Source organism: Falco peregrinus, chromosome 7 (genome assembly GCF_023634155.1).
Source record: "Falco peregrinus isolate bFalPer1 chromosome 7, bFalPer1.pri, whole genome shotgun sequence".
In the NCBI taxonomy this organism is placed as follows: domain Eukaryota; kingdom Metazoa; phylum Chordata; class Aves; order Falconiformes; family Falconidae; genus Falco; species Falco peregrinus.
Genome location: NC_073727.1, coordinates 62461431 through 62484310, shown reverse-complemented (window position 1 = coordinate 62484310; position 22880 = coordinate 62461431). Strand labels below are relative to the sequence as shown.

Here is a 22880-nt window from a genome sequence, read left to right as displayed (position 1 = left end):
AGCATGGCCCCCCCCATGGTGCCACATACCACATCCCCCAAAATATTCATCAGTACCACTCCTGCTGCAATACTACCCAAACACCTCCACACCTGCCTCCCACCACCCGCACCGTATCTCCACCCACGGCTCCCCCCAAGCTCTCCAGCCCTCCCCAGGACTGCCCCATAGGCTTCCCACCTCTCCAGCACCAGCCAGCCAACACCTGCTCTGTGCCAACACCATGCAGAGATACACTGCACCCACCACCCCCACCCTAGAAAGTGACCCCACTCTGCTGAGCTCATTAGGGTGTGCAGATAGAGGGTATCCTACATCTGGTCCCTATATACATAGTCCCTCTGCTCTACATGCTGTCCAGAATGAATTCAAGGGTTGCACTTGGCCCTCAATTCTTCACCTTGGTACCGAAGAGATAAAATATAAGATTACAGATATAAGATACATTTCATGTGGTTCATTTGATGATCACAGATGTCAGATTTGCTACTTACATGTTCTTTTTAAAGTCTGACCATGCAATGACACATTGCTACATTTAGCATGTTGCTTAAAAAAACTAAACAGCACCACAACGCAGCTCTTTGTGCTAAAGCAACCACTTTTTGAACAGTGAACCCAGCCCACAACCACTGGACTTGGTTTGCCCAGTTTGGGTTGGGATTACGCATGCTTCATTTGTCCAGTGTTATAATCAGAAGCTACACCATCAGCTAGCCAGATACTACATTTTTATTTAAATTAAAACATGCATTAAATTAAAACGTGTATTTAATTTAATGCATGTTTTAATTAAAACACAGTACATACAAACATGAGCAGGAATCAGATCAGAAGCACATCCTCACGTACCCAACCCTGCCCTGCTTCCTAACCAGTTTCTCCAGCCACACTGCATGCCAACACCACAAGGGCCTCACCAGACACAAGCTCCTCCAAAACAGCGACTCCATCCCAGACCGACCCTTCCCCTAACCATGCTTTCTGCACCACCGACCAAACATAAAGGCAAGCCAACCGAAGGGCCATCACGTATGAGTGAAATTTCTAAGGAATAAGGAATGCTTACACTTTGGAATAAAATCTTGCCTATTTGCATATTAAAAAAAAAAAAAAAGAAGCCCGAAGCACTGCTAGCAACAGTATCTTAGTAGCAGAAAGGAAAAAGTGTCCTTTCCTGGCATAACCTTTAAAGGCCTAAAGCCCCCTGCTGCCAAGATTTTCAGAGGCACAAAACTTACTCCACTAGATTTTTTGTCACAGCACTCTCCAAACTATCAAGCTGCAACAAGGTTGTTCACCACCTCATACCAGCACACACTTCATGCAGTCCCTCTGCTGCCTTCTCCTCATCTCACCTCATCCAGGGCATGTGTTCTCTCTTCTCTTGCTTCTTCCTCCCTCCTCTTCTTCCTCAGCTGCCCTCCCTTCATCGGCTCTCAACCCCTTACCAGAACCAGCCACAGCTGCACCTTATCTACCTCGGCCAACCCACCACCCCTGAAGCCAGCCCACAGCTGTATATTATCAATGCTAATTAGCCCAGCTTCATTCCTCTACAATTCCCCCCACTTTTTTTTTAATTTCATACCTTATGTTTTTAACAATTATTACAACTTTTTTACAAATAAGTTTTTCATACAGTCCTCTATAATTCCTCCACAATTCCACCTTTTTTTCTTTCTTTTCCTTTTTAACATTTCATACCTTAGGTATTTAAAGTCATCATAACCTTTTTACAAATAAACTTTTCATACAGTCCGCACAACTTGTCCCTGAATTCCTTCTTCACTTTTATCTTGGGCTTTTCAGCTTCTGCAAGTTGATCACCTTTCTTATCTGCTTTCTTAGCATCTGGGATTTTGATTTCTTCAGAGGGCAGCTCTGATGAACTTATAGTGCCTTGTCCTTTCACCTCTTGGGTTACACCGGACAGTAACCAGAGCGAGCTTTCAGCAGCACCAGATCTAGAATACAGCGCTAACACATCATTATGTGGTTTGAAAAACTTCTTAACATCCTTGTGGTCACCCATTTCTTCTACAAGTGGAGGCACCTTCAACGAGCACATAAACATCGGCAAGAATACCACCAGGCCGAGCAGCAGCAGCAACGGCAGGAGCCACCCACGGCACCATGCTGCTCCCGCACCTTCCCCCGGCACAGCCATCACCCCTGTCTGGCCGGACCCACTCTGGACCCACTGCTGCTGCGGGCTGCTGCCATGTCTGGCTGTGTACTCCGCTGCTATTGCCTGTTACCCCCTGTCTCTTAACTCCACGGCAGTCAGGCTTCCTTCTCTTTGTTCCCAACAGCTCACCTTTACTGGCACCTGATCCAGATCCCCAGGCTCTTCCTGCCTATCTCAGCGTGATCTGGATCACAGGTTATGCCCGCCTGTCTCCGCTATGTTGGGCACCACCATCACTGTTCAAAACTTCAAATGTCCCCTGGCACAGCCATTATCGCTGTCACCACTCATTACGCTTGGTCTCATAATCTGAAGGCCCTCACACGGGGCACCAATTGTCGCAGCACTCTCCAAACTAGCCAGCTGCAACAAGGTCTTTTACCAACTCATACCAACGCATTCATGCCAGTCCCTCTGCCACCTTCTCCTCATCTCTCCTCATCCAGGGCACCCGCACTCTCTCTCTTCTCTCTGCATCTTCCTCCTCTCTCTTCCTCAGCTGCCCTCCCTCCATTGTCTGCCCAACCCCTTACCAGAACCAGCCACAGCTGCACCTTGTCTACACCAGCCAACCCACCGCCCCTGAAGCCAGCCCACAGTTGTACATTATCAATGCTAATTAACCCAGGTTCATTCCTCTATTATTTTCTTGAGCAAAATGTCCAGCTCAGTTAATAGAAGTTTTGCTTGAGTAAAAGCTACTTCTTTAACCAAAAGGTGAGGAAACTACAAACACACAAGTTTGGGTTTTCAAAGCGTACACAGAGTTACCCCCATTAAATAAAGGGAGTTTTAATATTGCTTTTAATTGGGGAACTCATTCTGCCAAGTGCTTACATGAGCCTCTCCTTCAGAACCGTCAGTACTTTCTAGTATGAAAGTTAAAAAATACCTTCTCCCTACTGAGCGGTTGTGATGTACTATTTACTGGCAGCTTTTGAAAAATAAAATTATTCACCATTTAAATATTGAGTGTAAATCTGCATTCAACTTATCTGCATTAATCCTTTTGTTATTAAACAAATTAGCGTACTGGTTTAGAAAATTCCTCAGGACATACATTTCCATGGCACAGACATTTATTTGAACTGTAAACAGAAGCTGAGGGTTGCTATGGTGTGATCTTTTTCTCAGTCTGTTTACTTCTCCTGGCTAACAACAGTACCAACAGTGGAGCCCATAAAACAGAAAGTATAAAGCACCATGGCACTGAGAAGTCCTTATTTGACGGAAACGAATGTGAACGCTCGCCATAAACAAAGGTATGTAGAAAAGGAGGATAAAACTTTGTTGTTGTTGTTGTTAAAAATTGTATTTTAACCTGTATTTTGTGATAAAAGCTTCAAAAAGAAGCAGCAGTTTGAAAAGTCTCCTTTGATTGTTGCTGTTTTCTAGTCCTCTTGCAAAACTGTAGGTTTGTGCAAGTTAAGGTATGCAGCCAGGTGAATATTCACATTACAGCAAGGTAATGAGACCTGGGAGGAATGGGAACAGGCAAAGAGCAAAGAGCAGATGCAGCACAGATATGCTTCTTGCAAAATCCCTAAATTAACCTTTTGCTAATGGTACGGTACCACCTTAACTATGGAGATAATGCAGGCTATTTCCAAAATGGATATTCTCATTCACCAGTAAAACGTTTGGCTCCTGTGAATTTCTCTCCTACTGGAACTGCAAGTACAAGAAAGTTCCTGCTTTTTATTTTATGCTAATGGCATAGGTGGTTTTCATAATCAGACTTGCAAAAAAGGCAGTCCAAACACATCCTTAATCCTCCAATTGTCAGGTTCAAGTATATCAACAGAACTCTTATGAAAGAGGAATGGATGGAACTGGGAATATAAACTATATCAAATAGAGAAGAAACACATACTTTCCACTAACACAACACTGGAAATCGATGTTATTTTTCTATGAAGTCCCCCACCCAACTTCTCCCTTTACTCCTGGGCAAGTCCCCTTTTAAACAGCAAATAAGTAACAGAAAGCATTATGCAATTATAACGCAATGAATAATAGACTTCTTCCACTAAGGTGGGGGATGCTTCTGATTTCCACCCAGAGCCTGGGCCCCAGCGCTATTTTCCTAGTGTAGGAGTAGTTACACCTTTCCTTCGTGTTAAGAAATCTCATTTTTGACACCTACATGTAGGACTCCATCAGGGTATCTCTGCTGACCTTACAGGTAATGGAGGTCTAGGGAATGTCTGCAACAGCAGGTAGAGTGGAGTGAAACCAACTGCTGTTAAGGACTCAAAGGGACATTTAACCCACCCTGTGGGCCAGGGGCTGCCTGCTCTTCCCTGATCCACAGCGTTAACTGCCATGAGCAGCTGGGAAGCGGGTGCAGCTCGCCTTCCCCAGCAGCCACCCAGGAGTCCTCACAGCCTGCACGTGCCAAGGCCACCCTGTGGCACAACCCAAAATACAGTAAGTGGGGGTGGCTGGGGAATTTGCCTGAAAACCATCCTTAACTGGGCATCAGATGTGAATATTTATGCACTCATGGTCATCTAGCGCAATCCGACAGCCAGGTGTTCCTGCCTTTCCCTCCTGCTATCATAGAAAGACATAGGTCTCTTGCAGGTTTGCTATGGATTTGCTGGCCCTGCATGGATTTCTGAAGTATCCTAAGACTTTCTGAATGGCAGCAGATGCCTCTGTGTGTGACTAACTCAACTGACCCAACTAATTTTGCACAGGTTAGTCAATCTTAAACGATTTATACTACTTTTAAAGGATCTTGAGCATGCACAGCAGACAAGAATCAAGATCTGCAGAATGCTCTTTTCATGATTTAAACTACCAATGACCTGGAATGCTCCAGCAGATCATCAAGAATGAAAAAGCACATCTGAATAACCCCATTTTGGTTGTTTTCCATTAAAAAGCCTTGAGTAGTCTGCCCAGTAACCAAGGATGGGGGTAGCCCAATATCCCAGAGCTTTGAGATCCCTGCTGTTCAGCAGCAGGAATGCTGGAAACTGTAGGAGACCTCACCTGACATGGGGTTCTCCATGCTGTAAGGCTGCTGGCTTTACTCTGCTCTCTGTTCTGGGGCTTCAGGTCCTAGAAGCATTTTGGAAATCCTGCTTCCCATTCATCAAAGATTCGTTGGTCTTGTATTTCAAGATGAAGTATTTCAAGTTGAACAGGTCAGCAATTTTCCACAATGTCAGTTTTGCTAAGAAGTTTTTTACGATGTCTACATGGAAGAGGCTGGTAGGTGCACTTGTGTCAGTCATGTGATCAGAGCTGGTTTTTTAAAGAGGCATATAATCCTCATACTCTGTGTGTGTAGATTATATGGATAATTCACACAAAAAGTAGGGTAAGGTCTTGCCCTTTTCTCATTAAGTGGTCAGTTGTAAGAAAGTTATGATTTTATCCTAATTCTGCAACTGTGTTTTTGATTGCATAGCTGTCTAGTGCTTTGGAAGCTTTCTAAACTTAACCAATAACCTAAGCAAAAGGTTTCCTAAAAACTCGGACCTGTCCTGAAAAGAGGAATGTAGCCCACCTTGAGAGCCAGGCACCCATTCTCTCCATTAAACTGTTAACAGGATCTTTAGTGAAGCATCTGGTATAATGAAAGTCCTGTCTGAAAGCTGTACAAAGTCTGTTTGGCTGCTTTGGCCCTCAGGTCTAGGGACACAGACATTTTCCTTTTGTTTTTGCCTTGCTATTTGAGTATTCGCATGTGAACTCTTGCACAACTGAGCTAAAAATACAAAGCTCCAAACAGATCCAGGAAGACTTCACATTATTCAGGTCGTCTATTTCTTCAGGGAGCAAAAGTTTCCAGCTCCATAGCAAAACAAAGAAGTCCTCTACAACCATAGAAGGAAAAAGGCTGAACCAAACTACAGAGCAGGTGATCCAAGAAAAGAATGGCAAAACGGACTGTACTTTCCCTGTACACTCTGTTACTTTCCTTTCTAGGTCTCATGGAGCATCTGCCCCACTGGGCATGAGCAGTGTACGTGTCAAATCAGGCAGGGATAGGGAATGGAGTGAGTTAGGTAAAGGTCTGACAGATCTGTGTAACACAAGCAATGCGACCAGTGATCAAATCCTGCTCAGCCTGGACCAGAAAAGGCTGTGGGGAGATGCAAGAGCAGTCTCCCAGTACCTGCAAGGTTACTGGGAAGACACAGCCAGGCTGCTTGCAGTGGTGCCCAGTGGCAGGACGAAATAAAATGGGTACAAGTTGAAACAAGAGAGGTTCTGACTGTATGTAAGGGAAAACTTCATCATGAGGACAGCCAAGTGGTGAGACACATCACCTAAAAAGGTGGTGCAGTCTCCATTCTTGGAGCCTTTCAAAGCCCTGACCAGCTGGTCTGATCTCACGGCTGACCCTGCTCTGAGGAGCAGATAGAGCTAGAGACCTCCTGAGATCCCTTCAGACCCAAACTCTCCTATCATCTCAGGGAACTTGCCACCAGATTCTAGTTTATCAAAGCAAAGGCTAGACACAAAACCCTCTACATCCAGTTATGGGAACATCCTGCCTTTAGGAAGAACTTCCTCCTGATCCCCAGTAGTCCAGTTGGCCAAACCTCAGTCTGAAGTGCGATTTAACACTAGCTTCTACAGTTCATAAGCAAACCTACACTGATAGCCACAAAGAAGATGGTATAAGCTTTGTTGAAAACCAGATAAAGATTGTGATTGACATCTTCACAATTTTAGACTATGACAGTTATCTTGAAAAAAAACCCTAAAAGGCAGTATCTCAATTCTCAGCCAACAGAACTTGCAAAGGTTAAGAAAGTTTGGAAAAAAAAAGTCCATTATATTAAATATCCAGAAATACAATTTAAAACAAATTTTAGGTACTCTGATTTGAAAACTTTACCTAACTTGCAGTAGAGAACTGTTGGTATTTCACATCAAAACATAAAATTAATGTCCTTTCTGAATACTGTGAGCAGATGGTAAATGAAACATTTAGCGTATCAAAGTGCAGATCAACAAATAGACAGCTGCTGGAGGAGAAAGCTGAGAAAGAATAATAAAAAAAAAAACCTGAACGGCACCTTGAGCATTGAAATATATAGTGATACAAACCTGGAATATTGTAATTCATGGGATAAAATACTTTTATAAGTACCACAGTATCCCAGGTAGCAGACGGAGAAAACCGAAGCGCTGCAGTATCTGTGAAGTGGCTTCTTCTCCCCTGTTACAAGCTGACCTGTGCACCAGAAGTTAACAGTTAACAAATGCATACCCCTGGGGCACAGAAAGCAGGGCTATGCCGTGCTTCAGAGGTCACACTGCTGCCTTAAGTGCTTCAGTAGGAAGCACAGCCTTTTCCAAAGTACTGAATAACTCTATACACTGAAATTCTCTTAGACCTGTTAATGAAGTGTGCAAGAACAGCGAGGATTGACAGAATAAAGCCAAGCTGCACTCCGGAGTTACCAGAGCTCCCTGCTGCGGCGAGGATGTGACTTGACTCCCTGATTAACGAACACAACTCCGGCTGTCAAAGCAATACTGCACTTCTTCACAGGATCTAGCCTCCAAGACCAACATCATGTGAAACAGCAACTGAAAGCATTCAGCCAGTGAGGAACACTTCTTATATTCATAGTTCTTTCTCCTTAAACCAGATACTTCCAAACATCCCTCCCCGCACAGCAGCCCTGCAGCGCTCCCTCCCTGAAATCCCATCATCTTGCTCAAGTGGCAAGTTTAAGCAGACAGCTCTAATGTAACAGGCCTGCGTATTCTATGGAATAGCTGCCGTTTAACACTTTTTTTCAAGTAAATATTTTTTCAAATAAATCATTTTTGTTTCAAATAAAGCAAACTGCATATCAGTAGCTAAGATACCTTGTAACACTAGAATTTATATTATAAGAAGAGAATGATAAAAATCACAACAGATTTCTTACAGTCTGCATTACAGCTTTGATTTTATTCTGAAGTGTCAGACTGTGTCACTGGAAGCAGACATTCCCTTGGTGGTATTTGTTCGCTGCCGACGCAACAGATGCTCAACTTGCCAGGCTCTCTCAGAAGAACTCCATTAAGACAAGAAAGAAGTTTATATTTTTTTATGAAAGCTACAGTAAAACTTAATGCATGAGGCCTTTAATCAAGCAGCTACATAATTGTTTAAAAGGTGTTTTACTCCAAACTGGTAGTTTGCAGGATTTGTTTTCATTTTGGCTGCATACGGCGACCTAAGGCACTCTGCTCCTGCCAGACCATGACACAGCTCGTCAGCAGGAGCTGTCACCTTTGGGCTTTCTAGGGCCCTTGGTAGTTAACACCCAGAGCTGGTGAGAAAGCACCACCGTAATGCTCTGCCATACATCACCTCCCTGCCTGGTGCTCAGCATCCTCTGACCGATCATCGAACACCCTGCTCTGCTAACCACTGACACGACGCATCTTCCAGCCTGCAATCGTGACTGACCTTGATTCATTTGAGGAAGATGATGATGACAATGCAAATGTCGTTATTTGAGGCATGCAACACTGCTCATACTGAAAGATTTCTGTCTCCATCCTGTTCACGAAGTGACAGAAATCTTCCAAATGGTGATCTCCTCTGAAAACCTGGTCTCTAGAGAGCTGCCCTCTCCTCCTCTTGTTCACACATGATATATACACTGCACCTGGTTTTTAAAATGTATGTGTGTTTCTTAAATCTCTGCAATACCTCACAAACACAAACTTTCTACTATGAAAACTGCTTTGTGGTCCATCAAATTACTATCACACCCCTTGGAAATTTGTTCTTCACAGATAATGTGATATAGCTGAGATCTTTCTTCTTTTACAGGTGGGCTTGTTTGGAGACAGGCAGGTATACCAATTCTCCTAAATTCAGCAGCAGATCTAGAAGTGGGAGAATCCAGAAACCCTTCTAGCTCTCTCTTCCATGGTCAGAACTGCACAAAACATGGCACAAACATTTGGCAGCACAGTCCTTAAAGTTTAGAAAATATAACTTTTGTTGGAAGTATCCCAACAACATTGACCGATGAAAACAGGGCAAACCAACACTGGATGCATACTGTAGAAGGCTTGGATGTAAAGGAGAAATCTTGGAAGCACAAATGAACTAAAAAAGATTTCAGACCCTATACCTGCAAGTAAGACCACATGGGAAAAATCACACCAGAGTCTGACTTTGACAGTGCCCATCCTGGGCCAACACGCAGTTCCAACCACAGCAGCAACACATTCATCTCCTGTTGTTATTTCCCTCCTGTAACTGATGTATTCTTGCATTCAACCAAGCAATTTCCATTAAGTTTTTCAGTGTTTTGGAATAAGCCGCTGAAGTCCCTGTCTCCCAGTGAAACCTATGAGAACCTGAGCATCAAGAAACTTGCTGCAATAAAACACAAAACATTTTTTAGAAAAAACAGCTCAGAAATTGCCTCTGGACAAAGTCATCAAATACTGGCATACAAAACATGGTTTTCTTAACTACTGCCTAATGTAAATGACCAATTTCAAGAAATGTGTATTTTAAAAATAAGGCAATGCATATAAAGGCAAACATTAGCTCAAGTCTTGCATAACTGATACCGCAGTACCCTCTTGTGGTCAAATAAATATGTTTTCTCTAAACACCTGAAATTTTTCCTCCATGAAGAAGCCTCTCTAGACATCTTTTCCTTTGACAGGGGGAAATAACTCACATGTTTTTCACAGATGAATTTGTAGTGCGTATCATCACTCGTCTGGCAACAACAAAAGATTAACCTCAGTCAATTTCTTACTCAGAATGATGGGCACTGACACGGCTTCTCAGATAAACTAATGTGAAAACAAACTCCTAAGCAAAGGCACCATCTCCTACAGTGACACTTGGGACGTTTTTTCAAGTTTCATGTCCACAACCAGAAAAAATAAAGACGCTATAATCAATTTACATAGATACATACAAGATGAAGCCACAATAAACATCAACCTATTCTGCTACAGGATGAAAAGAAGTACACAGTAAATCAGTTGTACCAATTTAAATAAGCTCACTGCTTAAATGCCCTAAGTTGTTATAACCAACAAATAAAATGCTCAACTGGCAGATGGTAATATGAAGCGAAACAGTTCAGTATCTGCAGCAATTCTGCATCTAGTAAATTACCTAAATGGGCTACTAGTATAACCAGGAAGGAATCTAGAGTAACACCCAGAAACATCATCTTTGCACTCACTTTGATGTGCTTTCATGGTGCATAACCATTCCCTTAATGACTTCTGGTCCCAACAGAAAATGGGATCATTTTCAAAATATCAGCTCCTAGTGATCCATTTTTGGAACAGCAGCTACATTTTAAAGTCATATTATTACAATATTTTTTTAAAAACTCAACTTATTCAAACAGCCATGATCCCATTCCCATATATTATTTCCTAAGAAATGGCTCGGACACTATGAAGCGTCCAATACCTGCAGGCAGACTCACAGCTTAGTTTTGTTTAAAGCCTAAAGAAGTCCTAAATAGTTAAGACTTCCTTCTTTTCTGAGGTTGTGTAGTCTCAGGCCAACAGATCTGGCTTTAACCTATGCGTTCACTTCCAGTATGATATTCTGTGAGCCACTTTGTAGTTCTACACCTGCATCAAAACCAAGGTAGTTACAACTCCTGCACCTTTGCAGACACCACTCAATGGCACAGAGTTCAAACACCAGCTTGTCATCTTTCCATCCAGTTTATTCAGTGGCTACAAGTAGTCATTCGGAAGCTATGTACTCAGCTCAATAACCATTTTTAGTTTATTATCATGTTTAATTTGCAGAAATTGACTTGAAGGAAGGATTAAAATTAAAACACCACAAAAACTTTGTAAAAAACAATAAAAAAAGCATTCCATGCACAGGAACAGACTTCCCATCAGGATCCTCTCCTGACCTGATCAGGAGCTAAAACCCCACATGCACCAATTAACGTACTAGGCCTTCCAAACATGCCTTGGCTTCCTTTTAAAGCAGATAGATGCTGCTAAAACCCCATTCTGCAGACAGCTGCACGCACTCCAACTTGGAGAGGACCCTGGAACAAACGCAGCAGGATAAGCAGATTCCACAAGAGGAACAGAGACAACTATCAGGCCAGGTTGGCAAACAGTCCGTTTCTTTAGTTCATCATAATGCTGTGCGGATATATGCGGGGGTTTTTGTTTGTTTTTGTGGGTTGTTTTTTTTTGCTTTTTGGCAGAAAGAGACGAAAAACACTGTTTAGGTTTCAATTATCACAGAAAAACAAGCAAACAAACAAAAGTCTACTAAAATGCTATTCAAACCCAAAGCAAACATTGTGGTTTGAGGTGAAGTTTACCTCTTCTTAAGTTATGTTACTCCAGTCTTCAAAGTCAGAATAATTTTTTTCCAAATATAGAAGTGTTTCTTGCTCAAATATGTCTACATTAGATGTTTGAATTGTTGTATAGCCTATTTTAGAAGAAATTATTTTCCAAATTCAGCGTGTATTTCCCAATACTACAAGCAAATAAGTTTGCCAAAAAAAAAACAACCTAAAGAAGTAGGTTCAAAGTTCATTAGCATTTACCAGAAAGATGAAGCAAGAGGCTAGAATTCATCTGGAGCTAATTCACAGTACTAAAAAACAAGTCACTCAAGAATGTCAGAGGAAATTTATACTTAAAATACTCTGTTTTCCTGCAAGGTCACAAATGCTTGAGGAAGTGACTTCATGCCACAAAAGCCCAACAAGCTGACTGTAAAGACAAACACTTTTTGGACACTTTTGAAAATTCTCACTCTGTATACTAATATCCCTTAAAGTTACTTTAAAACTGCTTCTCATAGCTGCTTAATACTTTTGGCAGAAATCCCTAAGTACTTACAAAGGACTTGGTCTCTGGCCGCTCTTTTTTTAAAATCTGAAAATTGGTAGCTTTCAGCACAGATTCATTGAAACACCTTAGTTTAAACAAACAACCTCTGCCCCGAATAGGTTGCAAGGCCCCAGCAGCCGTCCCACTGGGTCTCTCTGCTCCTTTTCTGGTGAATACTCACAAGTCAGACTTGTTTCCAATAGAGACAGTAAACACACCAGGGAAATGCAACAACTTTCAGGAGCTCTTGCTTCTGCTACATAACGACAACAAAAGCCCTCCTGACATACGCAGCAGCAATCTCCACAGCACCCTTTGCTACTAAAGCAGATTTTATTGTTCCGAGGATTTTAAATAGAGTGTGGTCTCAGCTGCAAGCAGCAGTAATCACCTTGTTAGCTGAGAGTCTGCTGGTTACAGCTGGAGATCCGATGGCTTTCAGGAACAGTCCTTTCTTACAAAATTGCTATTAGCATGAAAACTCCCTCAGCATTCAAGCAAGGAAGCAGCATAAAGCAGTAGGAAACGAGCATCACAGGGAAGTAAAACGCTGAGCTCTGCTTGTCCCTACTGCCGTGCACGCTCGCTTTCTGAAAGCACTCCAAATCAGCAGCTAAAGGAGTATGTTAGGAAAGAAGGAGCTTTGAAAGCGCAAACAATAGCAGGTTTAATTTGCCTAACAGTCACGATATATCTAATGATACTGGGGATACAGTGAGTCTGAAAATGGACAAGTTGGGAATGGGAAAGGGTTCTGGAATCAGGAGAAATACCTTGGTTAGGTCTCAACTAGCAGCTACACCTCGGGGGCAACCAGACTGCTCCTTCTGCATCTCTCAGCAGCACCCAGCCCAGAAGACCTGTCACTGCACCACCAGCTACTCAGGCTTGGGCAGACGAGCAGGCAGCACTGCAGCCGGACCAGGTTCAACAGGATAAGATCTGGAGAGAGTCTGTGGAGGCTGAACAGAGAGGAAGGAAAATCTGGTAAGTCACTTTTTCCAGTTCATGCCTCTTTTACTCATCTTGAGAATGGTACTGATGCTTCCTGACGGTCCTAAGCCTTGATCCAAAGCCTACACTATCAAAGGAAATTTTCTTCTGCAGGGACTTTGGATCAGGCCCTCACACGTTTCTTTCTAAGGTTATATTATCTATGTGTTTCTTCACTGGAAAAATTTATGCCAATATCCCCTCGCATGCTGGGCTTAAGGTGAAAAGAGATGCAAAGAATTGCATGCTGAGTATCTTTCAGCTTTATAGAGATTGCCACAATGAAGATATAAATGTGCCGACCTCTGTAATTTATTGCAGACACACTGATATTATCACCTCTTCTCATATTCTTGGAAATAGCTGAAATGGAAGGTGAACAGTGTTCTGCCAAGATATGATACCGTGTTCCCAATCTGTATGTCTACTGAACATGCCCCATCGTTACAGTGTTTCAGCAGACTGAATTGCACACATGCAACCTAAGCTCTGACTGTGTATACACCAGTGACCTGAAGGAACTAAAAATTAAGATACTCTCTTGTCTCTGCCACATGCCTTGCGTGTTTATGTTCGTACTTCAGTACACTTCATGAGCATGTCTATTAGAAGAATATCCTCAGTAAAAGTAAAATCAGATCCAGTTCTGGCCGCGCGCTAGCCAAGCCAAAGGAAAGGGAGGAAAAACAACATCACTTTCAGGATTTTTTAGAATGGGAAAAGAAACCATCTGAAAACCCCTGTCCTCTTCCGCCTTCTGGAGGAGATACAAAGCACAGCTCTGATTTCCCCAGAGACCAATTTGCACTCTTGTCTGGCTCCTTCTACCTGAAGGAACGGCTGAAGCCAGGACTCTGACCCACGCAAACCCAGGGCCGTGGTGACGACTCTCTCCCAGTTGTGCCCTCACGCTCTCGCCAAAGGGGCCCAGCACGCTCCTTCCCCAGCTAAGGCGGCGCAGGGACCCTGTGCCCGCCTCCTGGGGTTCATGGTCATGGGCACTGATGCAAACTCACTTTCATGGGTAAGATAACACATCATGCATCTGATGCATGTCTCGCTCTCCAGTCTTAGCTAAGAAGACAGAAACTCTTGTAAATGGGTAGGACAGACATGTGAAAGCCAGATGCCTAAAGCTGGATTCATCAGACTACGTGTGCTACAGCCTGCAGAGAAGTGTCCTTCAGCCCCAGATCCCCATCCCCAAAAAAATGATGAAGGCTGCTGTGTGTTGATGGTCTGACTTGAAGTGGATACAGGTAAATGTCTTGAGACCCAAGCACTCCTCAATAATTAGCACTATCCAGTAACACCCAGATCTGATATGTTCAAATAGTGGCTGGCATAGCAAGATAAAAATTTTAGGACCTCTGTGTTGTGCTGGTGTACCAAGACATAGATTGATAAACACAACAATCACAAAGTAGCTGTTACTTGCACTCAGGGCATATTTGCACTGGACAGAGGAGTGGAGCACAGAAATCCAATACTCCTAGCTTCACGTGGGCAGATGAGCTCAGCTCGGAGGGATGTACAACTTCAGCACTAGATCGATGCACTTAGACGCAGCACTGTATAGACACAGGCAGCCGGCTCAGAGAGTCAACCCCGGCGTCCCCTGAGCCCTGGTGCCAATACAGCTGTAGATAACTGTTTCCTCTCTTGACCTCACAGTACTTTGACAATAGCGGGTGAACTTTCATTTTCTCCTTTTCAGGCCAGGGAAAGCAAAGGACAGAAAAACAAACAACTTGCCCTGTAGTCCCACATCAGGTATAGAACACAGCTGAAGAGCAAAACTCGGGTCTTCTGACTGAATTTGCTCCTAGCACAGCTGTCTATCTGCACAAAATACTCCTGTGGGTGTTTGCCTGCAACAAATATGGCTCTGGGAATTCCTACCAGGGACTTTTGCCAGGGAGTACCAGTGATTTAAAAAATAAGAAGCTGTGTCTTGCTCAAGGCATGGCACAAAAGTTTGCTAGAGTGCCTCAGGACTTTGCCAATGTATTTTCATTTGCACTAGGTATACATTGTGGACATGCTATCGTCATCCTCCTTCAGCAAAAAAAAACCAACCCACTCCTCACATAGTATGGGATCTATATGGGAATACAGAAAACCCTGGGCTTCACAACAGAAAAGATAGGTTTCAGTCTAAAGAGTTTGCAGGTTTCTTACAGTATAAAGAGTTTGTACAGAAATGGTCTGTATCAAACTGAGCAGTTAAATTGGTATTCAAATACAACCAACATAACTATTTTATTTAAAGACAGAAAATTTTACACTGCATTTTTTACTTCTATTCAAAGGTACCAGAACTGGAGTTTCCTAAAGGACTATGACCAAATGGTAAGTTTTACATTCAACTGTAATCCAGGCTCTTTTTAGTCTTCATCAGTTTGAGCTAGGATACTTCAAATTGGAGCACACTTAGGCATAATCAGTAAATGCTTTAAGACTAAAATCTTTAGGAAAAATATGAGAACTGAGGTGCCTTTCATCAGCTACCTATGCCACAAAGAAATACAATATGTGCTTGTTTCATTATTAACAACTCCATAGAAAGACAACTTCCTAGGAGAAAATTTGTAAGACAATGTCATCATGGTGAACTGCAAGCCACTTACTAAAAATGAAACAAAAAACCTCCCTCATCACAACCATTCTACAGCAAGCTAACTCCTGTCTCAGCTGACATTTTATGCAACAGAATTAAAAATTATTCTTTTCCCTGTGTTAACCTATTCCCATGTAAGACAACAGGAAAAATCAATCATTTTATTTTATTTCTTCAACAGTTTCACGTACATTCCTTATGACATTTTAAAGTACATTCAAATTCTAATTTAAAAAGCAAAAATGTTGACAATTCTAAATAATCTCAGTAACTTGTATTTTTGTAACACGCAGTGGATGTAGTTCTGGAAACTTACTAATGATCTTTGTTTTATCCAGGGTAAGAAAAAGGAGCAGAAGCCACTGCCAAACCATATGCCTGTGTTCTCAAGCAAAGTACCTAACTCGACCAACCACACTATTGGCAGTCGAATGAACACTGAACTTGGCAGGGCTCTGGTAAACATGGATTACTTCTTCAGCAGTGGAGCACAGAAAAGGAAACTTGGGGATGAGCTCCAGCCTTCCTAGTGCTTCAGTAAACATGTAACTAACAAAGCAAATTGAATGGTTCTAGCCAACAGACCCGACAGCATGTAAAAAATTCCTCAATCTTTTTCTCAGAGAAACCAATACTACTGTCTAGCATGGATTTTCTTCCAAGGGCAAGGGTGGATGTTGTCCCACAATGCCACAGGAGACAATCCTCTTTGTATTTGGGGTGACTCGGCCATATACAGAGAGTTAGCACGACAGATCTCATCCATCTTCCCATGCAAGTCTACAAGTAAGGATGCCACTAACATCAGAAAGAACAAGATTACAGCCAAAAGGCAGTTTCTTCCTCAGTTATCTCTTGAAAATAAACAGTTAATGGACACCCACTCAGATGAGTCCCAACATAAACAAAATACTTCCAGTTCTGAAAGTCAGCACATTAAGACACAGCAGCTTGTTGCATTTCATGAGGTTAGCCAAGGATTCATCAGCCTCTGTCATCTGCATGTTTAAGCTTGCTCTGAAGAATAAAATCTAGGGCACATGAAATGTGTTCTGTGCTTTTTCACTCCTCCCTCCTGAGGGATGGAGACCAAGTTTTTTTCACACAAGTTTTAACTTTGTTTCTTTAGATTTTCTGCTCTCTAATTCCCTTTTATTACTCTTTTTCTTTTTTTTTTTCTTTTTCTTTTTTTTTCTGGTTTAGCTGATGGAAAGTCATTGACAAGGAAGCAGGCTTTCACATTTTGCTCTGAAGGCATGTCGGCTCAGCAACCTGTCTTACACTCTTAGGATCATCAACCTTGAATTTAACAGATTCATGTTCCTAAAATCTGTGGTTGCCCAGGGAAACCATCATCAAGCTAAATCAACACAATACCTAAAGCCTGTTCACTACTGCATCTTCATTTCATAGGTGCAAACTTTATGACTTGTTCTGTAAGGAAAAAGCAGTAATCAGCAGAGCATGGAGAGTGTACATACAATATCTGCCTTTTGAACTGTATGTAGCTTTTGTAGGATCATGCTCAGTCCTAGGTGGAGATCAACACAGAAGCCATTAGCATTGCCTTGATACAACAGGCTGCAACCTCTCACCAGGCTGAGGTGGAGATGTGCACAGTTATGTTCTGCAACTAAGGCTATTTGTTTTTATGATGAGACTTCAGTAGCAGCAGACAAAAAGAACAAGAGGTGGTATGGAACAGTGCGATCACTGTCAACATCCAAGCAGTCTCGGGGAGGTGGTGGCAGGGAGCAGGGGTGGGGAGATACTGTAGAAAGAAGAGCCAAATCCTACTCACTGAAGTCACGGCAGCAAGAAGTTCTCCCGGCTTCCTCAATACAGTGAGAACTGCAGGATTAAGGCTTTCAAGATGACAGCTAAACTACTGAAAGAAGGACGACTGCATCATGCAATCAGCCCAGGTGAGAAGGACTGATTCCACTCTGTGCAGACATGAATTGTGATACACAACTGTGCTCAGACGCCTCAAATGGGAACCTACCCTTTAAAAAAGACATTTTCTCGTTCAGCTAAAGAGCTTTCTGCTCTTTCCTGTGAGCAGAAAACTGCAGCAGGAACCAGTTTGTCCTCCAACCTCTGAAAGAGGGAGAGAGTAGATCAAGCCTTTCCTTCTCCCTGTGTTGTCCAGAGCTGCTTCTAAACACTGCACAGGCCACTCGGAGGTTACACAGTTATTGGTGACTGCATAATACTGAAAGTCACTACACTTGCACACCTTACTCTGAGACACACTGAGATGCAGTGAGAAGCCTCAAGCCTTGCTGTGGGTCACAAATCATGTACTGAGTGGCAGATGTCCGGTACCTGTCAAGCTCAAGCTCCTACTCATGCAAGAACATTTCATTTACAAGGCATGTATTTGAGCATGAAGGCATACAGAGCTCCATCCATGTTTCCTAACCTCCAGATGGCACTCACTCCACACTAAGTTATGGCAACGCAGTGTTACACAATTTCTGTTTAATTTCAAGGGACTTCCAGTAATTCCAGATTCTTGGCTCTGTTTGCTGTGTGTGAATCCAGAGAATCCATCTCCCAGAGAGTTCCTGCAAACTGGAGGGTATGGGAAAGAGGATGGTCTTAGCAGTCCATGATTTAATCCTTTCACTTCACTTAGCACTGGCATTGTTTCAGCTGAAGCACTTCTCCCAGTTTTGGCCAAGACCTTCCATGTCTTACCCTAAAAAGGTGGGCCACTAAGCAGTCTAGAGAAGCAGTGATGGTACCTGGAGCATGGGAAGATATGTCCTATGAGGGAAAATTAAAAAGACTGTTAAAGTTTAACCTGAAGAAGAAAAAGCTGTCTGGGAAGAGGATAGCAGTGTTTAGATACACGTATATCTCTGGAATGAGAAAAGGAATCATTTGCACTTCATGTGAATGGTGGACAATAGTAAAAATAACAGGCTTAAATTACAGCAAGGAAGAATCATGTTAACTTTTTGGGAAGCTAAAGGTAAGGCTAATACAGCACTGGAATAGATTCCCTAAGGAATCTTCACCTATGAAGGTTAAACACACACATCCATCAAAAGTGGTGTATTTAATAGAGTTGGACTGTTAGTATATAAATTGAATGACCATCTGAAAAGCCTTTCACCAATCCCCTGACTACACCAGGGGTGCTGGGTTCACAACATGCTTTGCAAACGTGGTTTTTCAAACACATTCAAAAAGAATAAAACCCCACCCTATTTCAGTTACACTGGGTTTAAATAGATTACACCTCTAAAATACAGATTAATCACCTATTTATTTTGATAGAAAATATATTTCTTATTCTTCTAACTACTCATAGACAATGCTTTTCAGAAGGTCTAGACATGCCTCTTTTAATTGCACACATCTAAGAGGCTCGACTAGTGCCCTCCTGACAGCCACACAAGAACACTCCTCAAAGAGCACATTCATGTCATTATGTCACATGTGTGAATGGCAATAACTAATTTTCTTTGAACAATTTCAGGAAGCCTTTATTAATGTAGTCCTGACTGTGTCCTTAACCAGACCAAACATCCGCTGAGATGCCAGGCAGTTCCTGCAGTGGGTACTTGCACTGATTACATGTATACAGCACCAAGACCCTCATACAACCTCACACTCCTTCTCAGCTGTACTTCTTTGCACAGGTCACTTCAGTCCAATAAATCACAACAGACTTTCCTGTACCTTTCAGGTACAGCTGAAGTGGAGCCAAAATATGCAAGGATTTTTGGCTTAATCATCCAAGTGCACAACCTTGGAAAACGTAGCTCTGTGCCTTGTTGCAAGATCAGAGCTACCCATAGCTATACTGCCTCTTTTGACGTGGAATAAAGTCATTTATTCCTGACATTCTGATCCAGCTAATTGAAATGACTCTAAAATACCAGTGGGCAACAAGTGGATAGGAGTAGCTCTGTTCACCCCCAAAACACCAGCTCATTCCTGTTCATTTCCTTTTGAAATCAATAGCAACTCTTAAGCACTTGACATCTTAATGATTATCTCTAAGGGAAAATGACTGGAGAACAAAATTTTCCTGTGTGGAACGGATCTGATAATCCATGTGATACGGGAACATTGTGTCAAACTGGACACCTTACTTTCCTTAGAAATGCTAATTATTTCATGCTGCTGCAGTTAGCCCTCCTCTGGTACCCAGTGTTTTGTTTCCAAAGTTATTCTGGATCTCTCCACCATGTACAGCAATCTCCAGAAAAGACCTTTCGGGAATAACCAAGATCTTAATCAAAACTGCCTTAACATCTGCAAGCAGAAGGCAGCAAACAAGTTACTCTGTTTTCATCTCACGTTTAACAAGTTTTTTTTACCATAATTAACTTTGCCAACTAATCCTTATTTACATAAGCAGAGTCCTTTAGAAAGAATGGATGAGATGATAACAACATTGAAATCTGTAAATAATTAGTGGAAATTTCATTTATTAAAGAGATTGTGCAGATATTAAACTGTGTTGTAAGCTTCTTGTGAAGAGTTCTCATTAGGTGTTGTAAGTTTTTCTCCCTTTTGCTGCCAGATCTCAAACAAGAGATTATGCATGTTTAGACAATTAATTTTCTGTATTGCTTCCAGCTAAAGAGCATAAGTGGGTAGCTATATTAATTTTATTCTTCAGTTAGATACACTGCTTTCTCTGGTAGACTTTGAGGGTTGTTAATATTAATTGTAACTTGGTGCATAGATGTTTCCAGTGCCTCCAAATCTTGTGTGTTCTCATTTTGAGTTCCACTTTTATTGTAAGTGAAATACATTTTTTTAAGAAAACATATTTAACCATATAAATCTGGTTTTCTCATATTAGAACTGTCTTTGCATACAGTTCCCTGTTGGCATCCTAGCTGTAAAGTTTTTGTTTAGAAGATCTGTGATGACTGTAAATCCAAATGTTTCTTTGAAAATGTATTTAAACTCTTTATTGACCTTTAAAGTACTCTTAAGTAAACAAAATAACTAAATGGGTTTTCTTACAAAGAAGGTCTCATCATGCTGTGAAAATTACTGCATAAAGAGTAAGATTCCTAGAACAGGGAATGGAGAGGATAACTGTATGAACACTGCACGTACAATATTGCCAATTCAGGCATCATGTTTGTATCTACATGTTCACACTGCTTGTTTTCTATGAAGAACACTGTATAGAACAAAATTTCTGAACTGAAGTTCACCTTAAAGCAGACAATAGTCTTCTGAATTGAGGAATTTTTTGGTTTGTTAGTTTTAGAAATAAACAATAATTTGCTAGGGCCTCAAGCTGCTTTTTCTAAATTCTGCCCTGACAGAAACCAGTAAACTTTTCCTAAAGAAGGATGTCTCTCTTTAAAACTCTACTTGCTACTCTGAATCCATGTCAGGTATGTTTTTCCCTCTTCAGAAAACTTTGCGTTTGATTGGATGAATTCCTTGAAACACAGATGCTTCTCCAAGAAACTCAGAAATTCTGCCAAAGGCTGGAGAGGTGCTTGCAGAGTTCTGTCACTCACAGCCCTCTTCTGTCAAAGGAGACTGACTGCAGCTTGTAACCTTCTCAAAGCCTCTCTCAGAAGCTGTCTGTAACCACAAAACCACCAGCACTTAAATATTTTCCAATTATTGGAGGTTAGAGCCTCACCTCAGCACAAGACTTTTATGCCAGGTTGACGCAGCAAAACCACCACAAATGGCTCTTAACTGTCTCTTAACCTGGGGAATGCCCAGAGGAAAGTCTCAGCTGGCACATACTGCTTGATAAATTGCAGCAAGAAGTAATCTGAAAATCTACAGGCACAACAGCTATACAAATTATGAGATCTGGCTTCCCTCTGTGACTTTGACATGATCACTTCAAACTCTATTTTCTCCATTTACTAATGACCAATTGTCATCACTGGATGTATTTCACACTGTGAATTAACAAACACATTCATGCAATAACTTACTTCAACTACAGGTACTGCTGAGAAACAAAACAGATCAATGATGTAGCACAGAACCATCTGCAACTATCACAATGCTTACTAGCAGTTATATGATTATGTTTCTTAAAAGCCAAATGGACTGAAAACACAACGTTTATATCAACCCTTCTACAGCAAAACTTAACAGAATGCTGACACACTGCTAGTAGTGTATTACCACAGGGCTACTCAATTGCTTTTCACTGGAAAACATAAAAGCCAGAGGGTGAAACCAGTACACGGCAGTGTTTCAGATATGATGAGCCAACTATCTTCTTTGCTGGAACAAGCATGATTATACTGTAGCTGCTCCTCAGCACTGGCAGATCCATTTGCATTCTCTGGGAGGACTGTAAGACCTCTAGCAAGAATGCAGGAAGCATCACATAGCAGGACCTTAGTAAGCGCTGCCATAATGTACTCACACTCTCAACGCTTAGTGGAACAGATGTAAGCTTGGATCTAGAACAACATCAGTTCCAGACCCAAATGCTACAGCTCAACCTCCTCTCTGGGCTACAAGCTCAGTGCAGATTTTCTACATAAAAAGGGCAATTCCAAATGTAATATAAAAATCAATTGAAGGAGTCCCAGTACAAACTAGTTAATATATTTTCCTTCTCTTTTGCTCTTCCTAGTTCTGTGGCTTTCTTAGGTTTTGGGTTAGGTTTTTAGGTCTGTGTTTGGTATTCTAGGCTCTGTCAGTAATAGTTTTTAGCTATCCATATTACTTTAGATAACATGCCATTACCCAGAATGGCCTTCAGTCAACTGAATAAGCCATTCCACAGAGCAAACACTGAGCCAACAGGCTTTGGGGTGGTTTTCTTTTTTTTGCTTACAGTACTTTCATTCAATTTGTGATGTTTTTGTTCAGCCCAACATCAAGTAAACCTTACATAAATACAGCCATGTTTTCAGTTTGCCACAAATATATATAACATACTGCACGCAAAACCAACGAACTGCATGCAACCTCCAGCCTTTGTTTTATACTCCTGTCACGCACACTTGTACAACATAACCTCAAACGTGAAGTACACAGGGATCCATTGGACTTCAGTACAAGGAAGTTCTTCAAAGCAGAGCTGAAACACCGTCATTCTGCCACCGAGGCATCTCTCACCCCAGAGATAACCTCCCGCCTGCCTTATGGTAAGCTTGAGTGACAACTCTGCATCAGTCTTACTACTCAAATCAACAGTAAAACTCCCAGTCATCGGGCACCACAAAAGTGTTCGGCAAGTACAGCCGAACACAAAGAGTATTTAAAAAAAAGTCA

General features: G+C 41.9%; 1 protein-coding gene across 1 annotated transcript; it reads left to right on the top strand.

Moving 5' to 3' along the window:
• Window positions 1–3394: 3394 nt before the first annotated feature.
• Window positions 3395–20399, top strand: C7H2orf50 (chromosome 7 C2orf50 homolog). The gene is given in 5 exon segments (XM_055810566.1): window positions 3395–3453; window positions 12661–12840; window positions 12842–13012; window positions 15331–15370; window positions 15977–20399. Coding segments are annotated over 5 exon segments (642 nt in total). The 3' UTR covers window positions 16169–20399.
• Window positions 20400–22880: the final 2481 nt, after the last annotated feature.